Source organism: Microchirus variegatus (assembly GCF_963457635.1).
Source record: "Microchirus variegatus genome assembly, chromosome: 5".
Lineage (NCBI taxonomy): Eukaryota > Metazoa > Chordata > Actinopteri > Pleuronectiformes > Soleidae > Microchirus > Microchirus variegatus.
The window spans coordinates 13,799,975-13,826,402 of NC_139806.1; the positions used below are offsets into that span (position 1 = coordinate 13,799,975).

The following is a 26,428-nucleotide window of genomic DNA, read 5'->3' on the forward strand; positions in this document are numbered from 1 at the left end:
TGGTTGTGTTGCCGGGACTCTTGAGTGCTAAAGCTGGTCGTGCCCAAGGAAGGGGAGGAACGGTGAAACTGCGAGACGTTTGCGAGAAGGTAAAGGAGTCAAGCGTCAATGTTGTCTCCGTCCCAGTGTGCCTTGAAACCAATGGATGCCCAAGTAGAGATTATCCATTTCAACTCCATTGTGAGCAGGGGGGCAGGTGAACGTCCTCATAGGTGCATCCATTTTGGCTCACTGTGTTTATGTGCACACTGTTATACTTGGACGTGTGTCCCCTGGGTTTGCAAACTCTGCACACTGGACAAAATCTTCTTCTGGTGACCAGCCAGAGTCACATCCATCTTTGTCAGTTCGCTAAGAGGAAGATAGAAAGAGGAAAAACAAATGTTGAAATTTCATGGAGATAACACTATATTCCTATGTAAATTTGCTAATTTAAAGCTGCGGTGCATGCATTTTGGTGGTTTTCCTTGTTGATGTTTTTGTTTTGTTTGTCAAGCAATACTGTGAATCCTCACTGAGGGAGCATTTGTCCCTATACACCAGCAGTGCAGTGGTGGGTGGGTGCAGGAAGCGTTTCACATAGATACTGATATTCTTGATGTGCATTTTGTGGACTTGTGAGACAATGGCTTGGATTTCACTGATGTTTGTTTATGTTCAAAAATGTACACACTGCAGCTTTAATTTAAAATCCCACTCATGGAAGTGGAATTGAACACATTTTTGTTCTATTTCACAAGGGTGAGAGATTAGCTCCTGTACCTGACACTGATGTAGAGGATTGAATCCAAACTGACATATCCAGCACTGGAGAAGTTCTCCTTATACTGGCCCATCTTGATGGCCTCCAACCACTCATCCACTGAGGTCACACTGAACTCTGGGGTGGACAGATCCTCCCTACTGGAATATGAAGCACACGCACAACTCAGTGACAGTTCATCCTGTTGGCGGTTGAGTTTTCAACGCCGTAGTTTGTTCTTGAAACTAGAAATTGTGAATGACAGCTGTAAGCGTATTCATAATAGTTTCAAATACTGTGAGGAGCCGGTTAATGCATATTTATGGTGCTGGATCTAGATTTAGAAAGACTAGTTTAAATTCTGCAGCAGCCGCAGCATGAAAGACATCGTATAATTATTAACTGTTATGAATTAAGTCTGTGTTTATTCATTTTCATGCTCAAACATAATTAATACCACGCATACATGGGACTTATTGAATTAGCATTTACATATACTGCTGTTTTTGCTTTAAGCCATTACATTGACTATATAGGTCCTGTTTATAAGACTCTGCTTTCTGGGCATGTTTTTGTTGATGGAAATTTACAAAGAGTAGGCCCTTGTTAATGTTTTATTGTGTTCTCCATTTCTTCTGAAAGCGATCAAAATATTGCGCACTGTAGTCTGCTGGTCTTTCTTAGATCATTGGCCAAATGCTTGGAATATGAAATTTAAATGTGGAAAATAATGACTCTTGTGGATATGTGTAAGACAGCTGGGAGAGCTGGAAGTCCAAAGTAGCACGTCGCAAACTAAATGATCAAGCTTTTTCCACGATACAGTTCTAGTTTTTTTTTTTTGGCTTATTAAAGTAGACATTTTATACCCTATTTCTCCAAGTTAACCTAGTTCCCTGGTGTCCTAATGAACATGTCTGTGACATGCTTTGGTCAAAATACCTTAAGGATGAAGCACCACAGCAGTTCAATCACCCTGCCAAAACAGCCCTGTTCAGAACGCTCTGTTTTGAGTGCCTGTCTCTTTAAATGCAAATGAGACACAGGAAACTACATCAGCGCCACTGAGGCTCCGGCAGCTAACAGCAGTTAGCATTTGGGAAAGACATAATTTGCCGACCCTAGACGGCACATTGCCGTCATATATAAAATGTATCCACTGGACACGTAAATCCTCTGAGGCTGGAAGTTTGTGTAGAACTCTTTGTGGACATCCACTCTTTAGGATACTATTGCCCCTCGCCTGCACTCTAGCGTTTTTTAGGGACAAAGCGGAGCTCCACGAGACAACAATTCCAGGAATGTGTCCTGTGCCAACATCGTGTGTTTTATCTCCAGTACTTTGACTGAGGCGGACCACAAAAACAGATACTGTCCCTGATGTAAAAGCAAAAAAAAAACTGACCAGTTGTTGCTGGTGCTAGAACTGTATAGTGGAAAAGCGCCATTAAAAAACAAACCTCAAACCTATATTTATATCTTTATATCTCACAAGATAAGAATGTGATCTATTCAAATGATCTCTGTTCCATGTCTGAAAAAGGTTAAATTCACAGTTTTACTTGAAACACTTTCTCCCACTGACCATGCTGAGCTGTTGGCCAGCTCTCTCAGGCTGGCTGGGTTTCTGATGAGCTTGTCCAGGATTGTGACAATCTGTCCAAACTTTGGCCTGTCGCTACGTCCCTTCTCCCAACAGTCCAACATGAGCTGGTGCAACACCACAGGACAGTCCATCGGAGCGGGAAGACGGTAGCCTTCGTCTATTGCTTTGATCACCTACAGGGACAGAGGCAGATATGAAGTTTTGTGGTCAATAATCTGTACTGTAGACTGAAGTAGGGCTGAACGACACTGTCTAATAGAGTCATGTGATAGAGCATTACCACATGACACCATAAAAATATTAAAGGGCCAGTGTGTAGGATTTGGCGGCATCGAGTTGTGAAAGTCGCCTATTGCGACTGAATTTCCCAAGATTCCATAGAAGAGGCACAGCAATGAAAACTTTAAAATATTCACATTCTGTTCATGAATTCTCCTCAGTGGAACTTTGCTGCAACTTCGAAGATATAAATACAAGTGTGACAGAATTATTTTTAATTTGCAGAGAACATGGAACAATCAAAACAATTCAGTTGCAGCCTTCGCAATGTGCTAATTGCATTGTTTCAGCGTGCGATTTTTTTTCGCTTTCAAAGCGTTTCATTGTTCAGCCCTCGTCTCAAGGAAATTAACATAGTAAAGTTGAGACGTTGCAGTTATATAAAGAATAACCAAAGAGTTCAGAAATGAGCTTCAGCTGGTTTCGGAGCGGAATATGATGTAATTAACACTGTAAGTGAGACATGAGGCGCGTGTGTTTGTAACTCACATCCTGGTTGGACATCTCCCAGTAGGGTCTCTCTCCGTACGAAATCACCTCCCACATGACGATGCCGTAACTCCACACATCGCTGGCCGACGTGAACTTCCTGTACGCTATGGCCTCTGGAGCCGTCCATCTGATGGGGATCTTCCCTCCCTGTGAATGGTTTGCATCACCGTCAGCAAATTCTTGGCACGGCCAATACGTCACACCCAGAACGAACTTAAACGTTATATATATTTCCTGTCTGAATAGTGTAAATATTTGAAGGTTGTTTTATTGGTGTGTGTCACACTAAGTGTTGCAGTAAATCAAGGGCAGATCTGACAAAGCAGAAATGTAAGACGGCGCCTGCCAAGTGGCCTGGTGCCATCAATAACAGCAGGGGTGAGATTATACAACGGCTTGACAACGGCACTCTTCAGTAATTATGCCCGCATCGTAAGATGACTTTTGCCTCCGTCTTTATTCTTGCACTTGACTGTCTTTTGCCATCACTGTCCTTTTCTTCCTCCTCGCTGCTTCTGCCTTTATTGTTGATGCGCAGATCAAAAGGATTTCATAATACCCAGTGTATACACACAATAGGCAGTCAGAGAGCCCCTCCCTACCTCTCTCGCTCTCATACCTCCATAGGGCTCGGCTCTGCTTTTTAAAATGCGGCAGCTGCCACCTAGCATCACCCTTCTCTCTTTGGTCAAAGTCAAATAAAAGACAAAGTTGCCAAGTCACTCACTGTACTTTTGTTTCCACCGCCCCCTTTTTCACCCCTACACAATCTCCTTTTTTTTTTTTCTCCTCTTAACTGCTCTCCCTGGATCCTTCCGCTGTCTTCCCTTATTCTCTCCCTCCCTGCCTCCCTAGATCTCAGTCTTATTTGATATCCACTCCTTTCTCCCTGTCTCTTCTTCATCTCCTCCCTGGCCTCTCCCTCTCCCTCCACCCTCCGTGCCTGCAGCTCTTCATCTCAGTTTCCTGACATCAGTCGGGATGTGTGTGTGATTGCAATAGAGCAGTCAGCGGCTGATACACTCCTCCCAGGGCAATGCTAATGCCATATTAAAAATAACATCCCCAACGCTTCCTATGAATATGAATAATGCCATCTCCTTGTGGGCATTCTCGATGAGTTACTCTGCCGTGGTTAAAGTCACTGATGTTTGAGTTTCTTCATTCTCTCAGAGAGCTGTGAGAGCATGTGATGTTATCAAAGGCTGCTCTCCCTTGAATATACTGGATATAGGCAGAAAGATATTAAAAAAACAAAAAAAATTTATAACTTTGGCAAAACATGATCTGCAAACAGGAGCATTAAAGAGTGCGACAAATAACTCATAGCTTTGACAATTAAAACTTGGCAAACTGAATCAATGTTACGCAGATTACACTCACATAAATCTTTACATGAGACTTGCTTTGCTTTTATTTTGAATGTGGAGAAATTTCTTTCATTGGTAACACTTTAGATTAGGGAACACATATTCACCATGAACTAGGTGCTTACTAACATATATAAGTCCCATACTAGCCCTTTATTAGTAATTATTAAGCAGGCATTAACACCTTATTCTACCTCTATTTTGACATGAATTCCATTTTTTTCCTATATAAGTTATTAATACGTGCTTAATAATTACTATTATTCTGCATGTATTACCATTAACTAGGTGCTTATTAACACATAAGTAGCATACTTGCCCTTTATTAGTAATCATTAAGTATGTATTAACACCTTATTCTACATAACCTTATTCTACCTCTATAACGACATGAATTAAGATTTTTCCTACATAAGGTATTAATACGTGCTTAATATTCACGAATGAAGGGCTACTATGCTACTTATGCATATTACTACTTATGCATATGCATATTAGTAAGCGCCTAGTTCATGGTGAATATGTGTTCCCTAATCTAAAGTGTTACCCTATTGAAAGGACCACCTCATTGATTTTTTTTTACGTTTTTTAAATCTGAACTATATTGACATGCATTAATGATCTACATTAAGTCAGATGCAATGAAGATGTTATTCGCCGTAACAAATGACAGAGGCTTCTGAGGTAAGACTGATGACAGTCGAGATGACCCTGAGTGATGAGCGACTGGGCCTGCCAGCTGTCGATTTTGTTTCTACCACATTAGATCTAAATAGCACATTTGTAAAAAACAACTTTGTGTCAGGAGCAGTGATGTAAAGGACAATTAGGGGAATCTGTTGTGATCAGAAACAATATTTATCTACAACAGAAGGAGCCAGTGAACGCGTGTCTTACCCTCGTCGTGTACGCAGCCTCTGGGTCGTCCTCCAGAACCCGACTCAGGCCAAAGTCCGACACCTTACACACCAGGTTGCTGTTGACCAGGATGTTCCGAGCTGCCAGGTCTCTGTGAACGTAGCTCATGTCTGACAGGTACTTCATGCCGGAGGCGATGCCACGCAGCATGCCGACCAGCTGGATCACCGTGAACTGGCCGTCGTGTTTCTGGACAAGGAGAAAGATGAATTAATACAGAGTGCGCAGAGTAAATGCTGACATAGTGCTGCTGCACGGGTGGCACTGTGAGAAGTGTTGGGTCCTTTAGCAACCTCAGCGAGAAGTGACGGTTCGGGGCCTACTCTGAATCCCTTACAGAGCCTTGCTAACGCTGCACTTTAACCTCTCTTTGGAGGGGAAGGGGGGGTTGGCGAGCAAAAGACAGATTGTTTCCTTTCATGGATCAATCGAAGCCAACAAAAACAAAAAACGTGTAGAGAATTGGATATGACAGAACAGACAAAACTTTCTGACACTGACCACGTGCCAAAGAAGAGCTCACGGGATTTCAGATGTGAGCGCTCTTTGGCAGAGAGAAGAGCCTGTTGATCGATGGCAGTCCAGCTCACCTTCCTCTGTCAATTATTTCTGCTCTGGGCCAACAGTCCCCGTTAAAAAGCTGTCCATGTTATCAGTCACCTTCTCTCCATTATATAATCCTTCTGTCTTCCCTCTGTCTCTTTGTTCCCTCCATCCTTCTCTATCTCTCTCCTCAATCTCTGCCTCAGACAGAGAGGACCCTGTATTACTTTGATACAGTCTCTATCTATCCATCTATCTGTCTTCCTTCATCTTTCTGCATCTGTGACCCCCCCCCACACACACTCTGCATCCCCCCCTTCCTCTATCGCTCTTTTGCTGTCTCTCCCTCAGCAGCTGTGGAGTAAGTTAATTAGCCGGTGGTTTTGTGAGATGCTGATTGATTGGACTGTCTAACAAACCTACAGACTTCCTCTATCAATCTGCCCACCACAGTGCCTTGCCAGGAAGGAGGAGGAAGGGGTGGGCAGGACAGGGAACGACGGAGAACAGACAAATGCAAGACACAGAGGTTAGACGTGGAGATGGAGACAAATCATTCCTGTTTTTCGGGGGGCCACATTTCGGCACGCCGACCAGGTTTGTGCCTCAAAACTGATAGAGGGACATTTAAAGCATCGGTGAGGATACAAGGGGAGGCTGATTGTTATTTCTGAGGGAGAGCTGCTTGATAAACGGTCGGGATAATTAAAGACATATGGATGGCCGGAGCACGGATGAGCTGTAAAACCCATAAAAGTGATGCGATAATTGTATTGAGTCACTGCGGGACCCTCTCTATGACCCTCATTATAATATACACTTTAATAATACCCAACATGTAAATATCTGTGTGTGTGTGTGTGGGTGTGTGTTTTAAGACCTGCTTAAGACGTTTGTTATGCTGTCAAACTTCATTTCATCCGGTTTCAGTGCTGCTGATGGGATTGGTGTCTGTTTAACGATGGGCCTATGATCGCAGGCTTAATGGCTTTAGAGCACTGCAGTGATTTTACTGGCTGACAAGCAACTGTGAATATGAATCAGGGGGGACTTTAAACACGAGACACACAAGGACGGGAACAATCTATTAGTATGAGTATATGCAAAACTGCCGAGTGTTAGTCACTTCTGCTTCGTATTGTGTGTGAACGGGATTATGAGTCACATATTTGACATTAGCACATCCTTGTTTTGTTGCGTCTCCCCTTAAATGAAGGCCCATTCGTATCGTTGATATCTTAAGTTTCTGTTTTGTCCAATATGAGAAAATAACTTCAGTTTTCTTTTTTAGATAAATGAATCTTGATTTGTTTCACAAGATGCTTCCAGGACAAATTCTTTAAACTCATTAACGCTATAACATATTGAATATTCTAAATCTTGTCCATATGTCGCCTTCAATAACAAAACAATACCTCCAAGGCCTTTATTTGATTTTCTTAAAATCGTTTCGCCGAGAGTCGGTAACGACCTTAATTTTGCAACACAATGTAAATATATTATACATTTCGAAAACGCTTCATTCTCTTGCTCTATGAAATATTTATTATAATTGGTCTGCTTTCATACACTCGATCAGCACAATAACGTCTCTGCTGGGAGCATTTCTCTGCTCTTTCATCGCCACGTTGATATATTTCAAATCTCATTTTTGTCGCTGATGTTTTCTTGACTGTTAATCATACGACCGTGGCGTTGAATCGCGTTTGAATTGAGCGGTTTATTTTCATATCCTCGGGAACGGCAGCGTATATTGCACACGAAGCAATACTCTTTATTTGCTTTCTTATGTGTTTGTCAGCAGTCTGCTGCTGTTTTGTGCTCTGGGATGTGGACACGGTGTATTTAATAGACCAGCAATCAAACATCTTGTAATGGAGGCTTCACATAGAAGTGAATGTTTCTCACCTGCTCTCAGTATATGACAGGAAAAATGGTGCATGTGTGTCATGGATACTTTCAAGTGTTTACTGATGGCATTATTTTCACAAAACACAATTAGTCTACTACTTTTTTGATACAAATTATGCTTCATTTTTTGAAATGCTATGAGTCCAGTGTGTTGTTACTGGCTGCACAAGATTTTTCTGTTAAGCACTGAAGGCTTCTCAACATTAAAATGTATATATATCGTATACCCTCTTTATTTGATGAATACATGAAAAATATGACTCAAAGCACTTGTAGTTAAACACTGACTAAACCGAAAGCCTCAGTGCTCCCTAAAGCTTTGTAGATTGAATTCTCCATACACTCTTAGAAATAAAAGTGCTAAGTAGAACCATTCGGCTTGTCCTCATAGGAGAACCCTTTTTGGTTCGAGGTAGAACCTTTTAGGAACATTTATTACCAAGGTTACCAAGAACCCTTTTAAAACCCTTTATTCAGGAAAGGGGTTTTAAAGGGTTCTCTGGATCAAAATGGTTCTTACTGAAACCATTAATGTTACCAAGAACCCTTGAAAAACCCTTTCTTCGGGAAAGGGTTTTTCAGAAGCAAATGGTTCCAGGTAGAACCTCAGCCCTTGGAGAAGAACACCTTTGAAACCCTTATTTCTAAGAGTGTAGATTGAGTTCAACAGTATCCAACACTTAACAGCTGGAACACTTTACACTTTGGACTTTTTGGGGATTTGTGGCCCTGAACTTGGGGGTGCAGATGTGAGTGATGTTGAGTTTTCCTTCCATAGGAGCCGTAACTTACCTTGAGAAAAGTGTCCAGAGACCCGTTTTCCATGAACTCCGTGATGATCATCACCGGTTTACCTAAAAGACGAGACGCAACAAGGCAGCTGTGAGTTAGAAAACATAATTAAGGGGAAGAAAGACGCACAAACTAGAGAGATGGGGCCAGAGAAGTGGTGGCGTCCGCAGCTGTGACCAGCCCTTCCTTTCTGTCTCTCCGTCTCTCTCTGGGGGATTACATGGCATGTCGTCATCAGTCACACTGACAGCTTCTAATCAGCCCTCTCCATAAATGCCAGGAGATAATTAGAATGGACCAATCCACTAGAATATGTGTGTGTGGGTGGGTGCGTATGTGTGTGTGTATAAGGGGCCTCCCGAGATCTCATGAATACTAATCAGCCCCAACGGGAAGGGGGTTGTGGTCGGATCGCTGTGCACCTGCACGACTCACAAGTGCGTCGTCGGGTGGTGCATGTGCGCTCGATGGAGGGGCGGTTGACTGACAGGTCCATGCACTTTGGTCCAACTGCATGGCATCTGGTGGGCCTTACAAATGATTAACAAAGTACCTGCAATCTTACACACACACACACACACACACCCCACAAAACAAGGGTTTTCCCAAGGTACCCCCCCCCCCCCCCCACACACACACACACACACTTCAGCCGTCCCAATAAACACGCTATGTGCAGTTGTGGGTGTGTGTTTGGTAGATGGCGGTGGTTGTAAACGCGCAGACTATGTCACTTTGTGATGAATAGGTCACATTTCCCCAATCAGACCTTGGAGATGCTGGGACAGAACTTGGGGGAGAGATAAAGGTGGCACACACAAGTGGAGGAGAGAGACAAGACATCCATCTTCCTTTCATTCAAACTCTCTTTATATATTGCTAACCCAAAACTGATTGAAATACAACAAAGTTGGGAGGAAGATAATTATAAACGAATACGTAGTGATTACTATATTCTTTTTTTAAATAAAAAAAAAAGAAGATAAGGAAGATGAAAAAAAGTTAGAAAAGAGGCGATGAGAAAAAGTCAAAAGCCTGTCATGGAAACAACACCAAGGCCTACAGTGAAATTGTAGGTAAAGACAGCAATACATCACCTTAAATGAATTCACTATCTCACTGCAACACACACACACACACACATGCACACACAGTTTGGCTGGTCTCTGGTGGTGGTGTCTTCTATGACAGTAACATTAGTCTCAGGGATAAAAGTGAAAGAGAATTGGATTTTCTTCTGCTGGGGGTGAGGACTGCCGGTCACATTTATCTCCACAAGGGGCCTGTGTTGTGTGTGGTGTATCAGTCTCTGTGTGTGTGTGTGTGTGTGTGTGTAAGAGAGAGAGAGAGAGAGAGAGAGATAGATAGATAGAGAGACAGAGAGCTGGTTTCAGGGCATGGCAAGGAGGGATGGACTTCACAATGATAACTGCCCGATTTCACCTCTGATGAGAGGATGGGGGGCACGTGTATGTGTTTCTGTGTGCGTCGTTTGTCAAAAACAAGAGTTCTGACTCTTTACAACTCTTTTTCCACTTAGGAGATAAGTGTGTGTGTCTGTGTGTGTGTGTGTGCTTAATTGTGCCTTGGATTGTGCACGGCGCGAACACTGGATATGTTATTCTGTGTGTGCCTGTGTGTATCCACAACAGAACAGAGCAGAACAGACGGGCATAAATGTCAAATTCTACAGAGAAGACAGCCATGAAATGGAAAAGAGCTGTAAAAAACTACCTCTGAAAACCAATTACATGTTTGACACGGTGCGTGTGCGCCGCATGTGTGCGTACCGTGCGTCTATGCGCGTTACCAACGCATGGGGAACGTTACCTTCAGCCCCCACACTGTTAGATGTTACCATCGCCACACGCAATCACACACTGTATCTTAGCTCATTTAGCCTCTTTTCTTTTGTCGGAAACAAACAAAACACACAGCAAAGCATTTCTTGCGACTTCATCAGACGTTACCTACACTTTACACACACACACACACCGGCAGGAGAAAGCCTCTTCAGCTCATTTTGAAACTCCTCTCCACCAAACATTCACAAGCGCTCCTCAATTTCCCCCTGAAAGCACATAATTAACTAATCACATTCACATTCATTGCAATGTATTGCCTATCATCGCTTTCAGGGGAAAAAAAAAAAACACAGCCGCTAAAACCACCTCTAGCAGTACGTGCCCCGCGTGTGCAGATTGGGTATTGATGTTCTGCCAGGTGGAGTGTGTTATGGAATGGATCAGAGAGGAGTTTGCTTGTATTTGCAGCTCTTCATTAAGCGAAGGCAAAAAGTGTGTTGTGTCTGTTTTATCCGGGGGATGAAGCTCGGATCATTTCAACCTCATATCTGTTTGTGTGTGTGTGTGTGTGTTTGTGTGCTCGTGACAGTGATAGAGAATACGCTGGGAAATTACATTATGAGCTGTTTGGTTGTGTGTTGGTGTGAAGGTAAAACGGAAGTGATACAATCTGAATACATGTGCTCGGTTACATCGAGTGCCTGTGTTTGTTTATGTGTGTGTGTGTGTGTGTGCGGCAGTGGGCCACATTACCACATTATTGAATGAGGCGGCCCAAGGTACAAACGAGAAAATGAAATAACTGCCGTATTGATTAATGTTAAGGGTCTGAACCAAATGATACAATGCTTTTAACACAGGGCAGATCTCGATGTTCTGGGAAGCACCATGCAAGGATGCCGGGGTGTGGAGAAACACAGAGACAGAAACTCAATAACCGTATCCCTCCACCCCAACCCCCCCCCGCCCAACCCTCCAAGCTTTCTCTCCTCCTCTCATTTCCTCACGGTTGTCTTTCCACTGTCTCCCGCCTCATCTGTCTGCCCCCTTTTTTTCCCCCCTCAAATCTTTTTTGCACATCTTCGCCTTCTCGCCGTGATTTGTTCTCAACACCCATCTCCTCTCATTTCCTCACACTTGGATCCTATCTCATCCATCTCCCCCCCCCCTTTTCCCCTACATCTTCACCTTTTCCCGGTACTTCACCCCCCTCCGTTCCACCTCTTGCTCATTTGTCTCAGGTCCTGCATACACATTCAAAATAAGAATATCACTTAAAGTCAGCTATACAGTGTGTGTGTGTGTGTGTGTGTGTGTGTGTGTGTGTGTGTGTGTGTGTGTGTGTGTGTGTGTGTGTGTGTGTGTGTGTGTGTGTGTGTGTGTGTGTGTGTGTGTGTGTGTGTGTTGAATGGGGTGCCATGTGGGCAGATGAGATGGCGCTCGGTAATTGAGGGTCTCCCTAAATGAGCCGATTGTTGCAGCGATTGTAAAACACATAAAGGACGGATGAATAAAATGAGGGATGCGGGCGATGAAGGGATGATAAGGAGATGGAACAAGGGAGGAGGGAGGGGGTTGGAGGAAAGCAGGGACGGATAGCTGCTGCACCGCTCCGATGTGTCAAGAAACACACAGACAAGAAAGATCTATAGTCCCCCCCCCCTCTCTTTTTTCATATGCAGTGCTCTAATTAGCATAACAATAGCAACAATCAGGTGACAGACAGCGGAGGAGGTTATTAGAGTGGCACACGGCAGGGGATGAGGGCTTACGAGCTTTTAAACAGCACACACACGAACACGTGCAAACACTCACACACAACTTCAAGCCACAGGCTGCACGCGCACCATTAGACTTTCATTTGAAAATGGTGGATAAAAATCCCCCGTGTTCCAGAAAAGCATTTCAGCTCTTTATCAGAAACAATCTGCGTTCCATACTAACACACCGAAAAAGTTACACCATGTGACCATGTAAGTGCACCGTGCATGCACAGGATCTGCATAGTTGCTTTTAAAGGTCAAAAGACTAAAATGTAGCATGCGTGTTTTCAGGAAAAAAGAGCCAGCAACATTAACTGAAGTCCCGACTGCTATACAAAAGCAAGCAAACACGTAAATGCACAAAGATTAAGCAGCTAAACGGGACGTTCACAAAGCTCAATAAATGGAAACACAACCCCTAGTATAACTATCACTTCTGAAATAGTGACTGTAACTTGTGGGACTGTGGCTGCACCTGACCAATTACCTTATCATGAACAGGAAAGCCTAATAGCATTACTGCTTCCTGTGCCGCTCTGCTTTAGATTAGGTGATTAGTCCACTGCATGAAAACAATCAAAACTTGAATCTTCAGATTACATTTCTCTCCCACACACTTTACATTGTAGTAATTTGAATTGCCTTTATACTGTTGGAGGTGTTTTACTGTTCATAAGACAAGTTGTTCCACTTTTATAACGGTTGTTGTGGAAATTCTCTGCTGTTGGTGAATAATGAAATAGAAAAGGTCAATCTTCACAGAGCCCTCCACATTTATACCTGAGCAACTCCACTTTTGCATTCCTCCAATAGACACGGGAGTCTGCCTTTCCAGGCTGTGTTTTCACACCTCTTTGTCTACTGTAGGTATCGGGTAGCCGACTCCCTGCGGCTGTTGTACGAAGGTGCAAGTTCAGTCTAGACATCCTAATTGCACAATATACAATACAAAATACACGAAAGAACCTGGTATTCTGTGTTAGGAAAAGGGTGATGGGCGGCTGTAGCTCTGAGACAGAGAAATTGAATTTGCCATTACACGTTCAACTTAATCTCTTTGGGCTTTGGCCTACTCATGAGCCAAAACACATCGACTACTGCTGCCACTAGCTGCGAGAGATTTGTTGTTGCTGCTATTTCTCCGACTGCTGATGCCTCTCCAAATTGTTCTACTGCTGATTCTACTACTGCTCACACTTTCGCAAAACCAATCCAGCACCTGAGCCCGGAGCAGTCAGGGTCAGTCTGCCTGATTAGAAGGAGGGTTGTTGTGTGAAGGGACCAGCTGTGCCGGAGAAAAAAAAAAAAGCCTGAAGGAATTATTGACCCATCTCAACTCTCACCCCCTCACTCACACATACGCACCCTGGGCTGTGACCTGTGAAATTACTGCTCCGCGAGTGAGATTTGTTTCTGAGGAGCTCTATCAGCTTCTCAATGTGCCGTGACGACAGGTGAGAAGAGGAGACACGAGGAGATGCATGTAAAAGGAGAGACGCAGACGCTCATTACATGCGTGCACCCACAAACACGGACACAAGAATTTTCATATTCACAGAAAATAGAGCGGGCCGCGTCGAATGTGAAGCCTGGGTTCTGCTCCTCGTGAAATGTGATTGATGTATCGACTGCATTTCAAATTACAAAAAGTGTCGGCCACTGAGAAAGACGAGCAAGTGCCGTGTTTACATGCCCGCTTGTCAGAATAAAGCAAACACATTTGTTGCTGCCACACTTTTACAAAGTGCCGCAATCCTGCTAAACAAAGGTCACAGTTATTAAACACCACGCATAATTAAGAGAATGAGAGAGAGAGAGAGAGCAGATGACAGAGTGAGGAAAATGAATAAGAAATGCAGAGGGGTCTAATTTTTATTGTGTGTTCTACTGAATATTCATGAGGCTAAAAAACACATCCAATTAACTTTATGAATTATTAATATTCATGATAAAAGCCGATGCATATGCATTTGCTCCTTTGTCGTTGGCCTAAGTGCCACTGAGCACCAGTGTGTGATGGACTCAAGATATATGTGTTTGTGTGTGTGTGTGTGTGTGTGTGTGTGTGTGTGTGTGTGTGTGTGTGTGTGAGAGAGAAAAGAGCAGAGGTTTATTTGTCTGCCTGCATATTTACAATTTCACTTCTTTGTGCGCGCGGCCTCGTTCTTCCTCCTGCTCGCGTGTCGTCGTCTGACAAACACCTGCTTAACAACATGTCAGACCTGAGCAGCAGAGCAGTGGTACTGAGGAGTGTAAACACAAGAGTGCGGTGGTGGGGTGAGGTGGGGGGTGGCTGGGTAACCAGCTGATAAGTAAACACATTTGGTGCGTGAAAAGGTTACGTGTCCACATTAGCGTTACTCGGTTGTCTGCCGCCCGTATGAATCACAGCAGCTTGTGATACCTGTTCGCGAGCCACTGCTGAGATAGAGCGAGCCTCTGTTTAGATGTTAAAAATACGAGATCACAGCTTTTAAATTTACCGCACCATTAACATAGTTTTTACAAAACCTCCGTTTCTATCAATATTTTGGATCACCATTATTTTAGGCTGAAAAAAAAATTGGGATTGATGCTAAATGACGATGTGAAACATCATATTTTCTTTTTCAATCCATTCTCATAACTCATAACGACTCAAGATTTGCGTTTCGCTCACGTAGTACGCGCTTGCTGTTGGATCCTTTTCTACATATTTCTTTGTTTGGATCTATAAAACAAACGGTGTCGCAGGAGCAGGGATAATTCAAGCAGCCGAGCCATCTGAGCAAAAACCAGCAGAAGAGAAAGTGAAGTGAAAATGATGTGTTTAGCTGACTCTGAGATTTAGTGTGTGTGAGAGGGAGAGACAAAAAGAAAGTGGGAGAAAAGAGGAGGGAACAGGCAATGTTCAGAAAAGACTAGATGGACACTGACTGAGAGTGACTGGAGTATGAGATATAACATGAGAGCAGGATCAAATGTGTGTGTGTGTACGTGCACGTGCAGCGAGACTTGGCGATAACGAATCAGCTCCTTTTGTCAAACCAGGCCTGTTTCTCCCTCACCTACACGAACACTCGCTCGCTCTAATTGGCTAATACAATCATGTGAAGCAAACAAGTGGCTGTTTGAGAGACGGACAGTCGCCGTTCACATGCTCGCTGCCTTGCGTCACGAGTGTCGTTGCCATGGTAATGGAGCTTTTATCTGATCCAGGATCAACATTAACGTCGCCAGCAGCTCCACTGGGGCTCTCACACGCACGTGTGTGTGTGTGTGTGTGTGACAGGTACGCACTCGCACACAAATTACTACAGCACACATCCAAGACAAAAAAAAAAATGGTGGAGAAACACAACCAAGCGCCTCATCCGCACACCCATGCGGGATGGCGTTGGTTTGTGTAAGATTATTTTCCATCACTCACATCTTGTGACGACGCCCTCCAGCCTGATGATGTTGGGATGGTCAAACTGTCCCATGATGGAGGCCTCAGACAGGAAGTCCCGCCTCTGTTTGTCAGAGTATCCCGCCTTCAGACTCTTGATGGCCACGTAGATCTCCCGCTTCCCCTGCACGCGTAGACGACCACTGCACACTTCGCCAAACTCGCCTGCGCACAAACATAAGCACGGTTTTATTGACGAGCTGATGACTGAGTATCTTTTAGACCAGGGGTGTCAAACTCATTTTCACTGAGGGCCACATCAGCATAATGGTTACCCTCAGAGGGCCAGATGTAACTGTCATACAGAATAAATGTAACTAAATGTAACCAAATATTATGTAAAATAAAGGTAACTACTCCGTAAAATATTGCTAAATAACTTTCTGTATTTATTACTTATTCAATTTCACTCGTCGCATGATGCATATACAATGATGCACTTGCGATCCAGTGGTGGTGCCGTCACTTTGCAGGTAACACAATCATCATGCATTGTGGGAAATGTAGTTTATGGTTTTTTATTAACACAAATTTAAAAAAAAACAATTAATCACTCAAGGCCCCCAAGTTTGACACGTGTTTTAGATGCAATCTGTACATCTGGGTGAGGGCTGCAAGTGTTGTCCACACTGTCAGAGAATTACTTTTTTTTTTTTTTTTAAATGGCTGCTTAAAGAATATGCTTAAAACTAGCTTATCAAAAGCTATGTAAGTGGTTTAAAAGAGGCTGTATTGGACTGATATTGGTAGATATTCAACATTATGATACCTCTATTGTTAAAGGACAATAAAAGTGGTATCAAGGGAAATATTTAGTTAATTTAAGGAGGTTCGTGCATGCATGGAAATATGACTGAAATTATTCCTTTAAAACGAACCACACAAGTCATTTGGATTCACCTAGGTAACATCTTGACTGCACTTATGAGTTATTAATGCAGCCTACTGCTGTTTCACTGCCAACTCACCAGCTCCAATGACTCTCTCTATACGGATATTGGAAGCATCGATCTCTTTGGCAAAGTCTCGAACAGCCTGGTTGGGATCCTCGTAGGTGTGAGGATGGATGTAGGTCCTGCTGCCTGGAAGCTTAACTTCAGGGGTGGAAAAAGTGGAGAAATGAGGAGATTTGAGGTTATTGCTTGGAGTATCGTAAAACATAATTCAATACAGTTTCTCAAATGAGCAACACTGATTCATACTTTGAGTGCTTGAGCGTAGGTTGTCCAGTTTGAGTGACATTACTTACGATTACATAATGAAACACATAGCTGCTTTTGTGTTAGCGGTGGTGTTAAAATGACTCATAATTTTAACAGGAGCCCATAAGGAGCTTCACTCTGGCAGCAAACATTTGTGCAAGAAAGTGTGAAACAACGTGGTTTAATCGTCTGAGAGTACGCCGAATGCCGGTTTATCTTCTTATGATACAAATGAGGGCATGAAAACGACGTATGCGACAAAAGAGCCATAAAACATGAAACTGACTATCAAACAGTGTTGTTTAGTGCTATCAAAGAATAACTTCCTGGGACATTTGCATTTTCACGTACAGCTTTACTGGATAATCTCTGGAGGAAGTGTGGACTTCAGTGCACGAAGCAGCTACAGTGATGTGTTTCAGTGTCAGTAGGCATTTGGTTAGACGGAAATGATGTGAAATTACAAAAGTATAATAAATATTGGCGTGTGTACCACATGTGAATCCATCCTGATAAGGAATCGAGTGAAAAAGGACAGCGTAAAAGTCATAATTTGCAGTGTTTGTGTGGTTCTACTGTGTGTGTGTGTGTGTGTGTGTGTGTGTGTGTGTGTGTGTGTGTGTCTTCACCTCGGCCGTGCTGGAACTGCATCTTCTCCTCATCCGGGTCCTGTTTGGCTTTGATATATCCACAGTGCCTGCAAGAGAAATGCAAAGCTGGAATCCTGGATGACTCTGTAGAGACGCAGCGCACAGACTTACATCGACGGAAGGCCTCTCGCGTTGGTGCAAATGTGCCGTGCTTGTGTTTTGCTGCGTAAAAAGTTAGTGAGTAATATTTTCGGGGAATCTCTGTGATACCCGACAGCTGTGTGTCTACGAAAAAACTAGATTCTTTTTTTTTCTTCTTTTCTCTACAGCCCTAAAAGTGAGACGAGCCTGGAGGAAAAAGACACAAAAAGAAACTATTCCTCCTTTTCTATTTTTACTTGTCACTTCCACACTTTTCCCTTTGAGCTGTTTTGTCTGAGGGTGAGTGAGGGAAAGACTGAGTGTGTATATATATATACAAAGTATATGTCTGTGACAGATGTTCCTATAGAAGCAGACCCATGCACCCATCTCCTTTTTCATCACCCCTTCTAGCCGTTAACTAATGCCTTTAACATTATCATGGGTCTCACACCCCCCCCCCCCCACACACAGACACACACACACGAGCACACCCACACACGCACACACACACACCCCTATGCACTTCCCCCATTCCCTTGTGCACTAATGCACACACCCTGCAGTGTGGGTCAGTTCGATGACCACAACAAAATATTGACGAATTGATCAACTCAACCCTGCTGTCTAGCCGCGAGGAAGTGTTAAACTTATTCTGTTTTACAGACCTCACGGGGAGCTGCTGCCTGTGGGTGTGTGTGTGTGTGTGTGTGTGTGTGTGTGTGTGTGTGTGTGTGTGTGTGTGTGTGTGTGTGTGTGTGTGTGTGTGTGTGTGTGTGTGTGTGTGTGTGTGTGTGTGTGTGTGTGTGTGTGTGTGTCAGGATATTTTCTTTCTCCTCCGTTTGTGCTTCAGTCAGTCAGGCAAACAGTGTTGAACAGCCCTAATCCCCCACCAATAAGACTGTCATTTTTATCATTTTCGGCTTAAACGCATTAAAATATTTCAGATAATAAGGTGACGTGATATAAATACTATGACCTCTCCTCTCTCGTCTCCTCTCGTAACCTCCTCGAGGGCTGAACAGGTAAAGCAGAGACCAATCACTATGTCCGTCTGTGCAATGCGTCAGGAAGACAAATTGATTCGGGCTTGAAGCCAAGATTAACGGGAAATCTGATTTAAAGAAGCACTACACAAGAGTGCAGAAGACGAAGAGAAGAAATCAAACAATGCTTTCCTTGAAGGGACGTGGTAGGAGACTTGAAATTTAAAAAAAACAAAAACAACAAACGAGGAGAATGCTGATGCCAGACAGAGTAATGTATTATGACACACACACACACACACACACACACACACACACACACACACACACACACACACACACACACACACACACACACACACACACACACTGATGGAAATGGAGAAAGGTGGGCTCTTGCCAGGCTTAGTAAATCTTAGTAATTTAGTGTTTAATGTTTCTGTTGATTTTGCGCAGCTGAATGCATGGTATAACCCAGACATCAATATGCTGTTTTGGGAATACACACATGAGGGTAGAGACTGGTTGCTGGTATTTGGAGATTAAGAGGAGGGGGCATAATGATCTATGAAAGGGGAGCAGGGCCCCACCTGGTTATCAGCTGCGCTGAAGCCAGTCGATCACAGAGGGGGCGTTGGGGAGATCATAACCCCCTTGACACACACACACACACACAAGGGTTCACAACATATGGAGTATGGGGGATATGGGTCACACCTCTGCTCCAAGTGTAACAGTCCCACGGGAGTGACACACATTTTACCCCCAGCGCACTCATACAGTACACACTCACACTTTTCTTTTTGCACCTTCTGCACAGCATCAAATACGGCGTTTGAAACACTCCCCTCATCAATGCTGGATGTGTGTCTCCACGGGTGCATGGCAACATATGTGAGTGTGTGTGTGTGTGTGTGTCTGATGGGAAATGAACACATTTCCATAGTAATTACAGAGCGACTCATTTCTCCTCTCCAGTTAGGAGTGTCATGAATCATTAGCGCTGCAGTCTTAAGCATGGCACAAAACCTGACACGGCTGTGGCTTTTGTTTTCCCGCAGTAGATAGCATGTGTCTCTCTCTCTCTCTGTGTGTGTCTACATGTTTGAAGTGTACATGTTTTTAGAATAGCTCGAGTGTTTTGTTGTATTTCCTGCCTTTCCTTTCTCTGTAGGATCAGCTTTAGTCCATTTTAAATTCTTCTTTGGAACAAACATTTAAGATCCTGTTTTCACGGTATGAAAATGAATCTACACGTGTATGTTAATCAGGACACGTTACATTGACCAAATTAAGGAATGAATTAATCATAAGGTGCTGAATTTAAGGTAACTTAAAATATTATTTAAGGTTAAGGAAAATTATATTTTTAAGTCAGTGTGGGTGAGAGGTTGTTACCTGGAGCTATGGCCCTTACCCTTAACTAAGTCAATCTGGTGAGGGAGATCATGTGATGTGATTGAAGGGTCTGGAACAGTTACTTCTTATGAGATCAACATTTGTGGTTCAGTGCTGACTTGAAGCACATGCAGGAATGGATGGAGCAACCTTTTTAAACATAGATTAATTAAAGGTGCCATATGTAAGAATGTGGCCAAAAACAGTTACTACATTCAAATTCAAAATCCCGAGGTCTTTTAGGTTTGGTTTTCTGACGTAACTGGCAACCCGTGGTTGCTCGGCAGCTGAGACTCAGACTACTGACTGCAATGATTGGTAGACGGCGGTAGGTGGCGCCACATGCCAAAACATGATTTCAAAACATAAACATGATTTGCAGTCTGCAAAATATATTTTTTAATGCAAATATTTTGGCTGTACTGTTGTTGTTGGTGAGCTCAGTTTGTTATATGAACATTATTCCTGAGTCTCTGTGACATATTAGGAGGATTACATGATGCACCTTTAATTACAGGGTGCAATCTCATGGGCAAATTGCAGGGCAAATACATTGTAGGATGTTTGCCATAGCACTATGTACACAATGAGTTTGTGCAGAAATGATTGTGCTTCACAAAGCCTTGGGAAGAGGTTAGCAGCCTGCTATTGGTTTGTGATGTCACACTTCACTTATAGTGTGAACCCACTGTTCTTTAAAAAAAAAAGAAAAAAAAAAGTATATAGTCCACCCCACATTTCCGTTGAAAAGCCGCTTCTCCATCCTGCTGCTCTTCAGTGAGAAGTTAGCACCTTCGTTCACTGCGGGGAAACCATTGTTCCGTCTTCATCGTGTCCGTCCAGCTGCACTGCGCACTTCACGCAGCAAAGGCGCGTCCCACCCACACGGATGAACAGTGCATTTATGTAGATCTAGAGTACACACACACACACACCTGCACCTATCATGCAAAAACACACACATTAATGGACTGTGATATCAGCATCACACCAGAGTTCACACTTTTCTTTCTGCCTCTCGCTGTTCCACTTCACTGAGGACAACAGGCTATCCCTGTCCTCCAAAGCCACACACTCCACATTTGCATATCAATTTACTTTTTAATATAATGCTCTGTCACTCGAGACCCTTTTGTCATTCTGCTAGCAAGCTTCTACCTTCACAGAACTCAATCCATATCGCGGTAGACCCTCCCATATTTTCCTCTCCCTTGCTGCTCCTGCTTTATCTCAGGAGTGGCATATTTCTTAAGTTTTTTTTATTTAAGCTCGAGGTTCAAACATTCCCTTATCCAATAACCCACAAATCTTCTTTTTCTTCTTGTGTTTCCATCCATTTATCCATCCCCCAACAGGCCCCACTCTCTTCCTTTGTGCTTTGTGTTTTTTGAAAGGAGTGGACACCAGGAGCTGGAGGAGACATAAAGAAACAGAGAGCGAGAAAAGGGAGATGGAAGAAGAGAGTGCTGACAGGCAAGAACGCACAATGGGGGTCCAAGCCTGCATACCAACTAACAAGCAATCAAATGGAAGGGGATAGAAGAGTGCGGAGAGAAGGGGGGGGGGTAGGGATGGAAACTGGAAGGTTAACATACAAGATGCAGACAGGAAGAGGGGTGAGGCACTTTTTTTTGTGTTGCAGTGACAGGAGCTGAGGATACGGAAGAGATAATGTGAGAAGAAAGAGCTCTGGATAGAAAATAGGAAGGATGCAGATGTCGAATAGTGACTTTGTGGATGGAGGACTCGTGACAAAACGAATAAAAAAAAAAAAAGCACAACAATTTCATCGCATAGCCCGACCTGAACAAGGGTAAAAGAAAGATGATGAGCGAATGATAAAAATGGAAGTGTCAGTCATCGTTATGGCTGTGAAAAGAGAAGGCCACAGAGGTCTTCACTCAACCACAACGTAACAATACATTCACAAGGACAAGAGCAGTAACAACTGCGCCTTGTTTTATTCCATCACTCAAAGTCTTAGTGCCGTATTCATTTAATTGTTTTTATCCACCTAATCCCTGCTCAAGATCACTCAGTGTTGGATCTTTTGCCAGAGCGCTTTATCCAGAAACCAATGAAAACACCTTGGACGGATCGACGGGATCCATCGCAGAGCTCGGATCGATACGTTCAGATGAACACAAACGGACAATTTGGAATATTCAGAGGTGAAAACTGAACTCACAATTATCTATATGTCCAGTGAAAGCTCTAAACACACATATTCAAGCCAGAAGTGACATCAGAGTCTGTTTAGAATGAACAGAATCCCTTGAACATCCTTTTTTTTTACTGAGAAAATGCAGCCAGACCAAAATGTAATTAAGATGTTACACATATTTGGAATCCAAGCTTTCTCTTTTCTCCTACTTTAATTAATATTTGCAAGCCTGACTTATTATCACAGACTGAAGGACATGCCATCCTGGAATGCACTTATGCAGTAAAAAAAAAAAAAAGTGACAAAGCAGGTCTGGCCCTTGATGTTGTCAGTATTATGCCAAGTTTTCAAGTATTGGTCGATTAGCCTCAGGCTCGATTGCTGCCTCCATTTCCCCTCCAGTCTCCCTCTCGGCTACAGAATCACTCTTCTTCTAATTAAAAACAGTGTTTTTTTTTTTTTTTGCTGTTATTTTAGTTTGCCTCTGTGGTTTGACAGTGCAGTGTGTAATTGGGAGAACGACCTCTGTCGAACACGGTTATCACATCAGAAATGTCAGGTGAGGACAAAGACGCTATAGAAGACACAGGAGTAGGGAGATGGGAAGCAGAGACGCCACAAAAGAGAAGATCAGACAGAGAACAGAAACCCAGGCAGGACAGAATAAGGAAGTTTGATGATGCACTGAAGACAGAGGGAGTTTGAAAAGAGCTCAGAGTGGAGTGTGGATGGCGGAACGACCTTGAAACAAAGTGGGACAGAACTCAGACTTTGAAATAACGGCGTAGAGGAAGGACCAAAGACAAACAAAGTTGTGCGGTTTGGACGATAATGGGCCTTTGATAGAGACGGAGACAAACGGAGACACCGTTTATCTTCCATGTAAGTGAAGTGAATAACCTTGGACTATTGCTGACCTGAGATGTGTAGAGAGCTTATAAAGTGTGTGTCGCTCTGAGCTGCTGCTGCTGCTGCTATCGCCCGCTTTGCTTTATATGAGCGGCTGCCTTTTATAGGATTAGAGGCCGGCTGCTGGCTAGAGAGACGAAAGTAAGGAAAAAAGACACACTTTGAGACGGCAGAGATGATTCGTACAGACATACTACATTTCCCTCCCTTTCTTTTTCGTTTCCTTTCCTTTCCCTTTTTTGTCCTCTTCTCTTTAATTTCCCAAATCGTCCCACATTGTTTTCCCTGCTGCTAATCAGAGTGACTCGAAAAATGAAATCAGTAAATCATTAGTCACCCTTTTTGGCATAACACATTGAAATGACACATCGCTCTCTCTCTCCTCCCCCACCTCTCTCCCTCACACACACACACACACACACACACACACACACACACACACACACACACCACACACACACACACACACACACCACACACACACACACACACACACACACACACACACACACACACACACACACACACACACCCTGCTGTGGTTATCTGCTCTCCATCATTACTCGTGACAACGGTTATTCCATTTAATATCAAGCTATTAAATAAAAAATAATTACAGGGAATGAAATCAATGGATTCAATTCACAGTCTCACAATTTTTACAGCAAAATGACGCCTCCAGCCCGAGGAACAAAACGCACTCGCTGCTCGGGTGCTAATAAACTAAGAGGTTTATGAAAGCTGATTATAGATAATTAATTACGCATCAAAACAGCGCGGAAAGAACGAGAGACACTGGCAAAAAGAGCAGGCAACGAAACAGAGAGTTCAGGAAAACAATTTCTTCTTCTTCTCTCTCTCTCTTCATCCTGGCCATGTCTGGCACTGGCTCAGCACTTTCTGACCACAGTGTAAAAAGATTTACTCAGCTCAGGCTAATTATTAGGAATGGGGGGGGGGGGGGATGATTAGCTGAAGATTTATGACTAATAAATCTGTCTATGTTTCATTAACACCCTGTTTGGAAACATTTCATTTCGCTGCCACTCATTAAAGAGAGTGCAAATGAAGGAAGAGGAAGAGTAAAAGGAACGGTCGGAGAGAAGTGTGGAGTAGAAGAGGCAGCGAGCTCCTCTGTGGTAATTGATGCAACGCTTTAACAAACTGGTGCGCGAAGGTCAAGCGAGCGAGGACGACATGGGTGAGCGGGAGGAAGCAGAGATGCATGTCATCTGCCATTAAGAGAAGTGTATCTACACATATTTGCATATCCAGATCAGTGTGTAGATTAGTGTGAAACTAATTCCCTCAATGATGTAGCGACGCTGACGCAACTTCATTAGGTCATCATCATCATTACGCGTGCTTGTGTTTCCGGTAAAATGTATTTAAGTGTGCCGTCGACTTTTTTTAAACACAAGCCACTAAGACTGTTCTGAATTTCTCCTTCCTCTGCAAACATCTGCTCATTTGCATGAAGCCTGCGTTGAAACGGGTCTCGCACCTGCGGCAACGCGCCGCCATCACGGCGCCGTTTGTGAGCTACTTTCCGAGGTGTTTTTTTTCCTGCAGACAAAGCCACTCTCCTATTTGGCTCCACCCTTAAGTGTATAGCCACAGTGATTGGAAAGGTCACACCATCCAAGCGTCAAACCCACAAATCTGTCCGATGACATTACACACATCATCATCGTTAAGCGTTGAATACATGGCGCACATGGACGCCGCACACACAATGGTGGACACAAAATCCGTTGGCTGCCGAATCATTATTAGTGCTATTATCAAGCAAACAGATAGACAACACCCGCCCACCAAAATCCCCACCATTTAGTACCATTTGGCAATTATTATGTGTGTATTTGTTCCTGATTTTGTCACATATTTCCAGTATTTTTGTGATTTGAAACTAAACGCATTAGATATTTTTATTTTCTTACGCTGCTTTTTGTTTTTATTTCATTTTAGCACACAGTGAGGAAAATGACAAGTTACTGCAGGCGGAATATACAGTAAGTCTGTTGCACCAGCTTCAAGTATCGTGTGGATAATTTATGTAGAACCACAAACCGGTATAGTAGGTGGCAGCCACACAGAACTACAACGTTGACGCTTGTTGCCACCCAACAATAAATTACATTTACATGGCAACAAGAGCTAAACAGTGGCTCGAGTTGCTTAAAGAAACGGTGAGAGGAGCAGTCGTGAATCAAACATAAACGTGTCACTTACAGGCAACGTAGTAGCAGCAGCAGCGAGTTAAAGAGTTACACGGTGTAAATCAACAGCAGCGAAGCAGCAAAAGAAGCATTGCACATAAAGTTTTTTTTTTTTTCTCCTCTTTTCAGCCATTACATTTTTTAAGAATAACCCCGGGCTGCACAGCAGATGCTGTGGAGGTAAACGAGCTTATACGTGCAGACAGGCACAGCAGTCATAACTTTGACTCAACAACACATAAGAAGACGAAAAAAAATACATGTTGTAAATGTGACCTATAAACACACACCCAGGATGTAGAATGTTCATATAAGGCGCTGTGTATTATTCCCACGGCAAATTACCATGGGTGCACCTGCAGCACAGATCCGTGCTGCAGGTGCACTAAGGGTTAAGAGGGTGGAGCGGTTACCACTGAGAGTAACAAGAGAGTTTTTCTGCTATAATCAGCAACAAAATAGGATCTGACTTTCCTTTGTGCATTTCCTTGTTTGCTGTTGCCTTTTTTATAATTGTTCAAAATTCTGCTCAGAATTATTTTTCTCTTGTAAAATAAGTCTCAGATAAAGACTGAATCACCCTGCAAGCTTATAGTCAATGAGAATTGTTTTGTTGGACATTTTTGGATTGTAGGTCTTGACTCTCACATATTAAAGGTTCCATATTAAGCAAAATCAGCTTTTTAATCTTTTAAATCCTTATGTTTGGGACTTTGGAGGTCCTATCAGTCGGCAAAGTGTGAAAAAAGAGGACTCTCATGTTTTTGTGGTCCTCCTCAGTCTAAGTACAGGAGATAAAACACGCAATGTTGACTTCCGCACTCATTGGGACGTCACAATGCACTAAATTCCTGGATTTGTTGTCTCGCGGAGCTCCGATTTGTCCGTAAAACAAGTGAGAGTGCTGGCGAGGGCAACGATATCCGAAAACCGGAAGTCTGCGAAAAGTTCTATTCTTGGCTCCACAGTGCAGCACAGAGTTCTACACAAACTTCCAGCCTCAGAGGATTTATCTGTCCAGTGGATACATGTTATATATGACGGCAATATGTCTAGAGCCTGCAATTGATCACTTTTCCAAATGCTAACTGCTGTTAGCTCCCAGTAGCCTCTTTGCCTATTGTCATTTCCTGTCCCTTAAGTTTCGTTTTACTTTTTTTTAAGGTGG

At 43.3% G+C, this 26,428-nt stretch overlaps 1 protein-coding gene across 1 annotated transcript in view; it reads right to left on the reverse strand.

The window, feature by feature from the left end:
* Positions 1–241: 241 nt before the first annotated feature.
* Positions 242–26,428, reverse strand: part of LOC310927508 (ephrin type-A receptor 3-like) — a gene marked incomplete at its 5' end in the record, with an annotated part of 80,754 nt that continues 54,567 nt past the window's right edge. Inside the window, 9 exons of the mRNA XM_083889809.1 lie at positions 242–351; positions 763–900; positions 2,328–2,521; positions 3,117–3,266; positions 5,387–5,596; positions 8,654–8,715; positions 15,631–15,816; positions 16,620–16,745; positions 17,483–17,550. Coding sequence (XP_083745935.1) covers positions 252–351; positions 763–900; positions 2,328–2,521; positions 3,117–3,266; positions 5,387–5,596; positions 8,654–8,715; positions 15,631–15,816; positions 16,620–16,745; positions 17,483–17,550 — 1,234 coding nt within the window. The 3' untranslated portion in view covers positions 242–251. The remainder of the gene's footprint in view (positions 352–762; positions 901–2,327; positions 2,522–3,116; positions 3,267–5,386; positions 5,597–8,653; positions 8,716–15,630; positions 15,817–16,619; positions 16,746–17,482; positions 17,551–26,428) is intronic.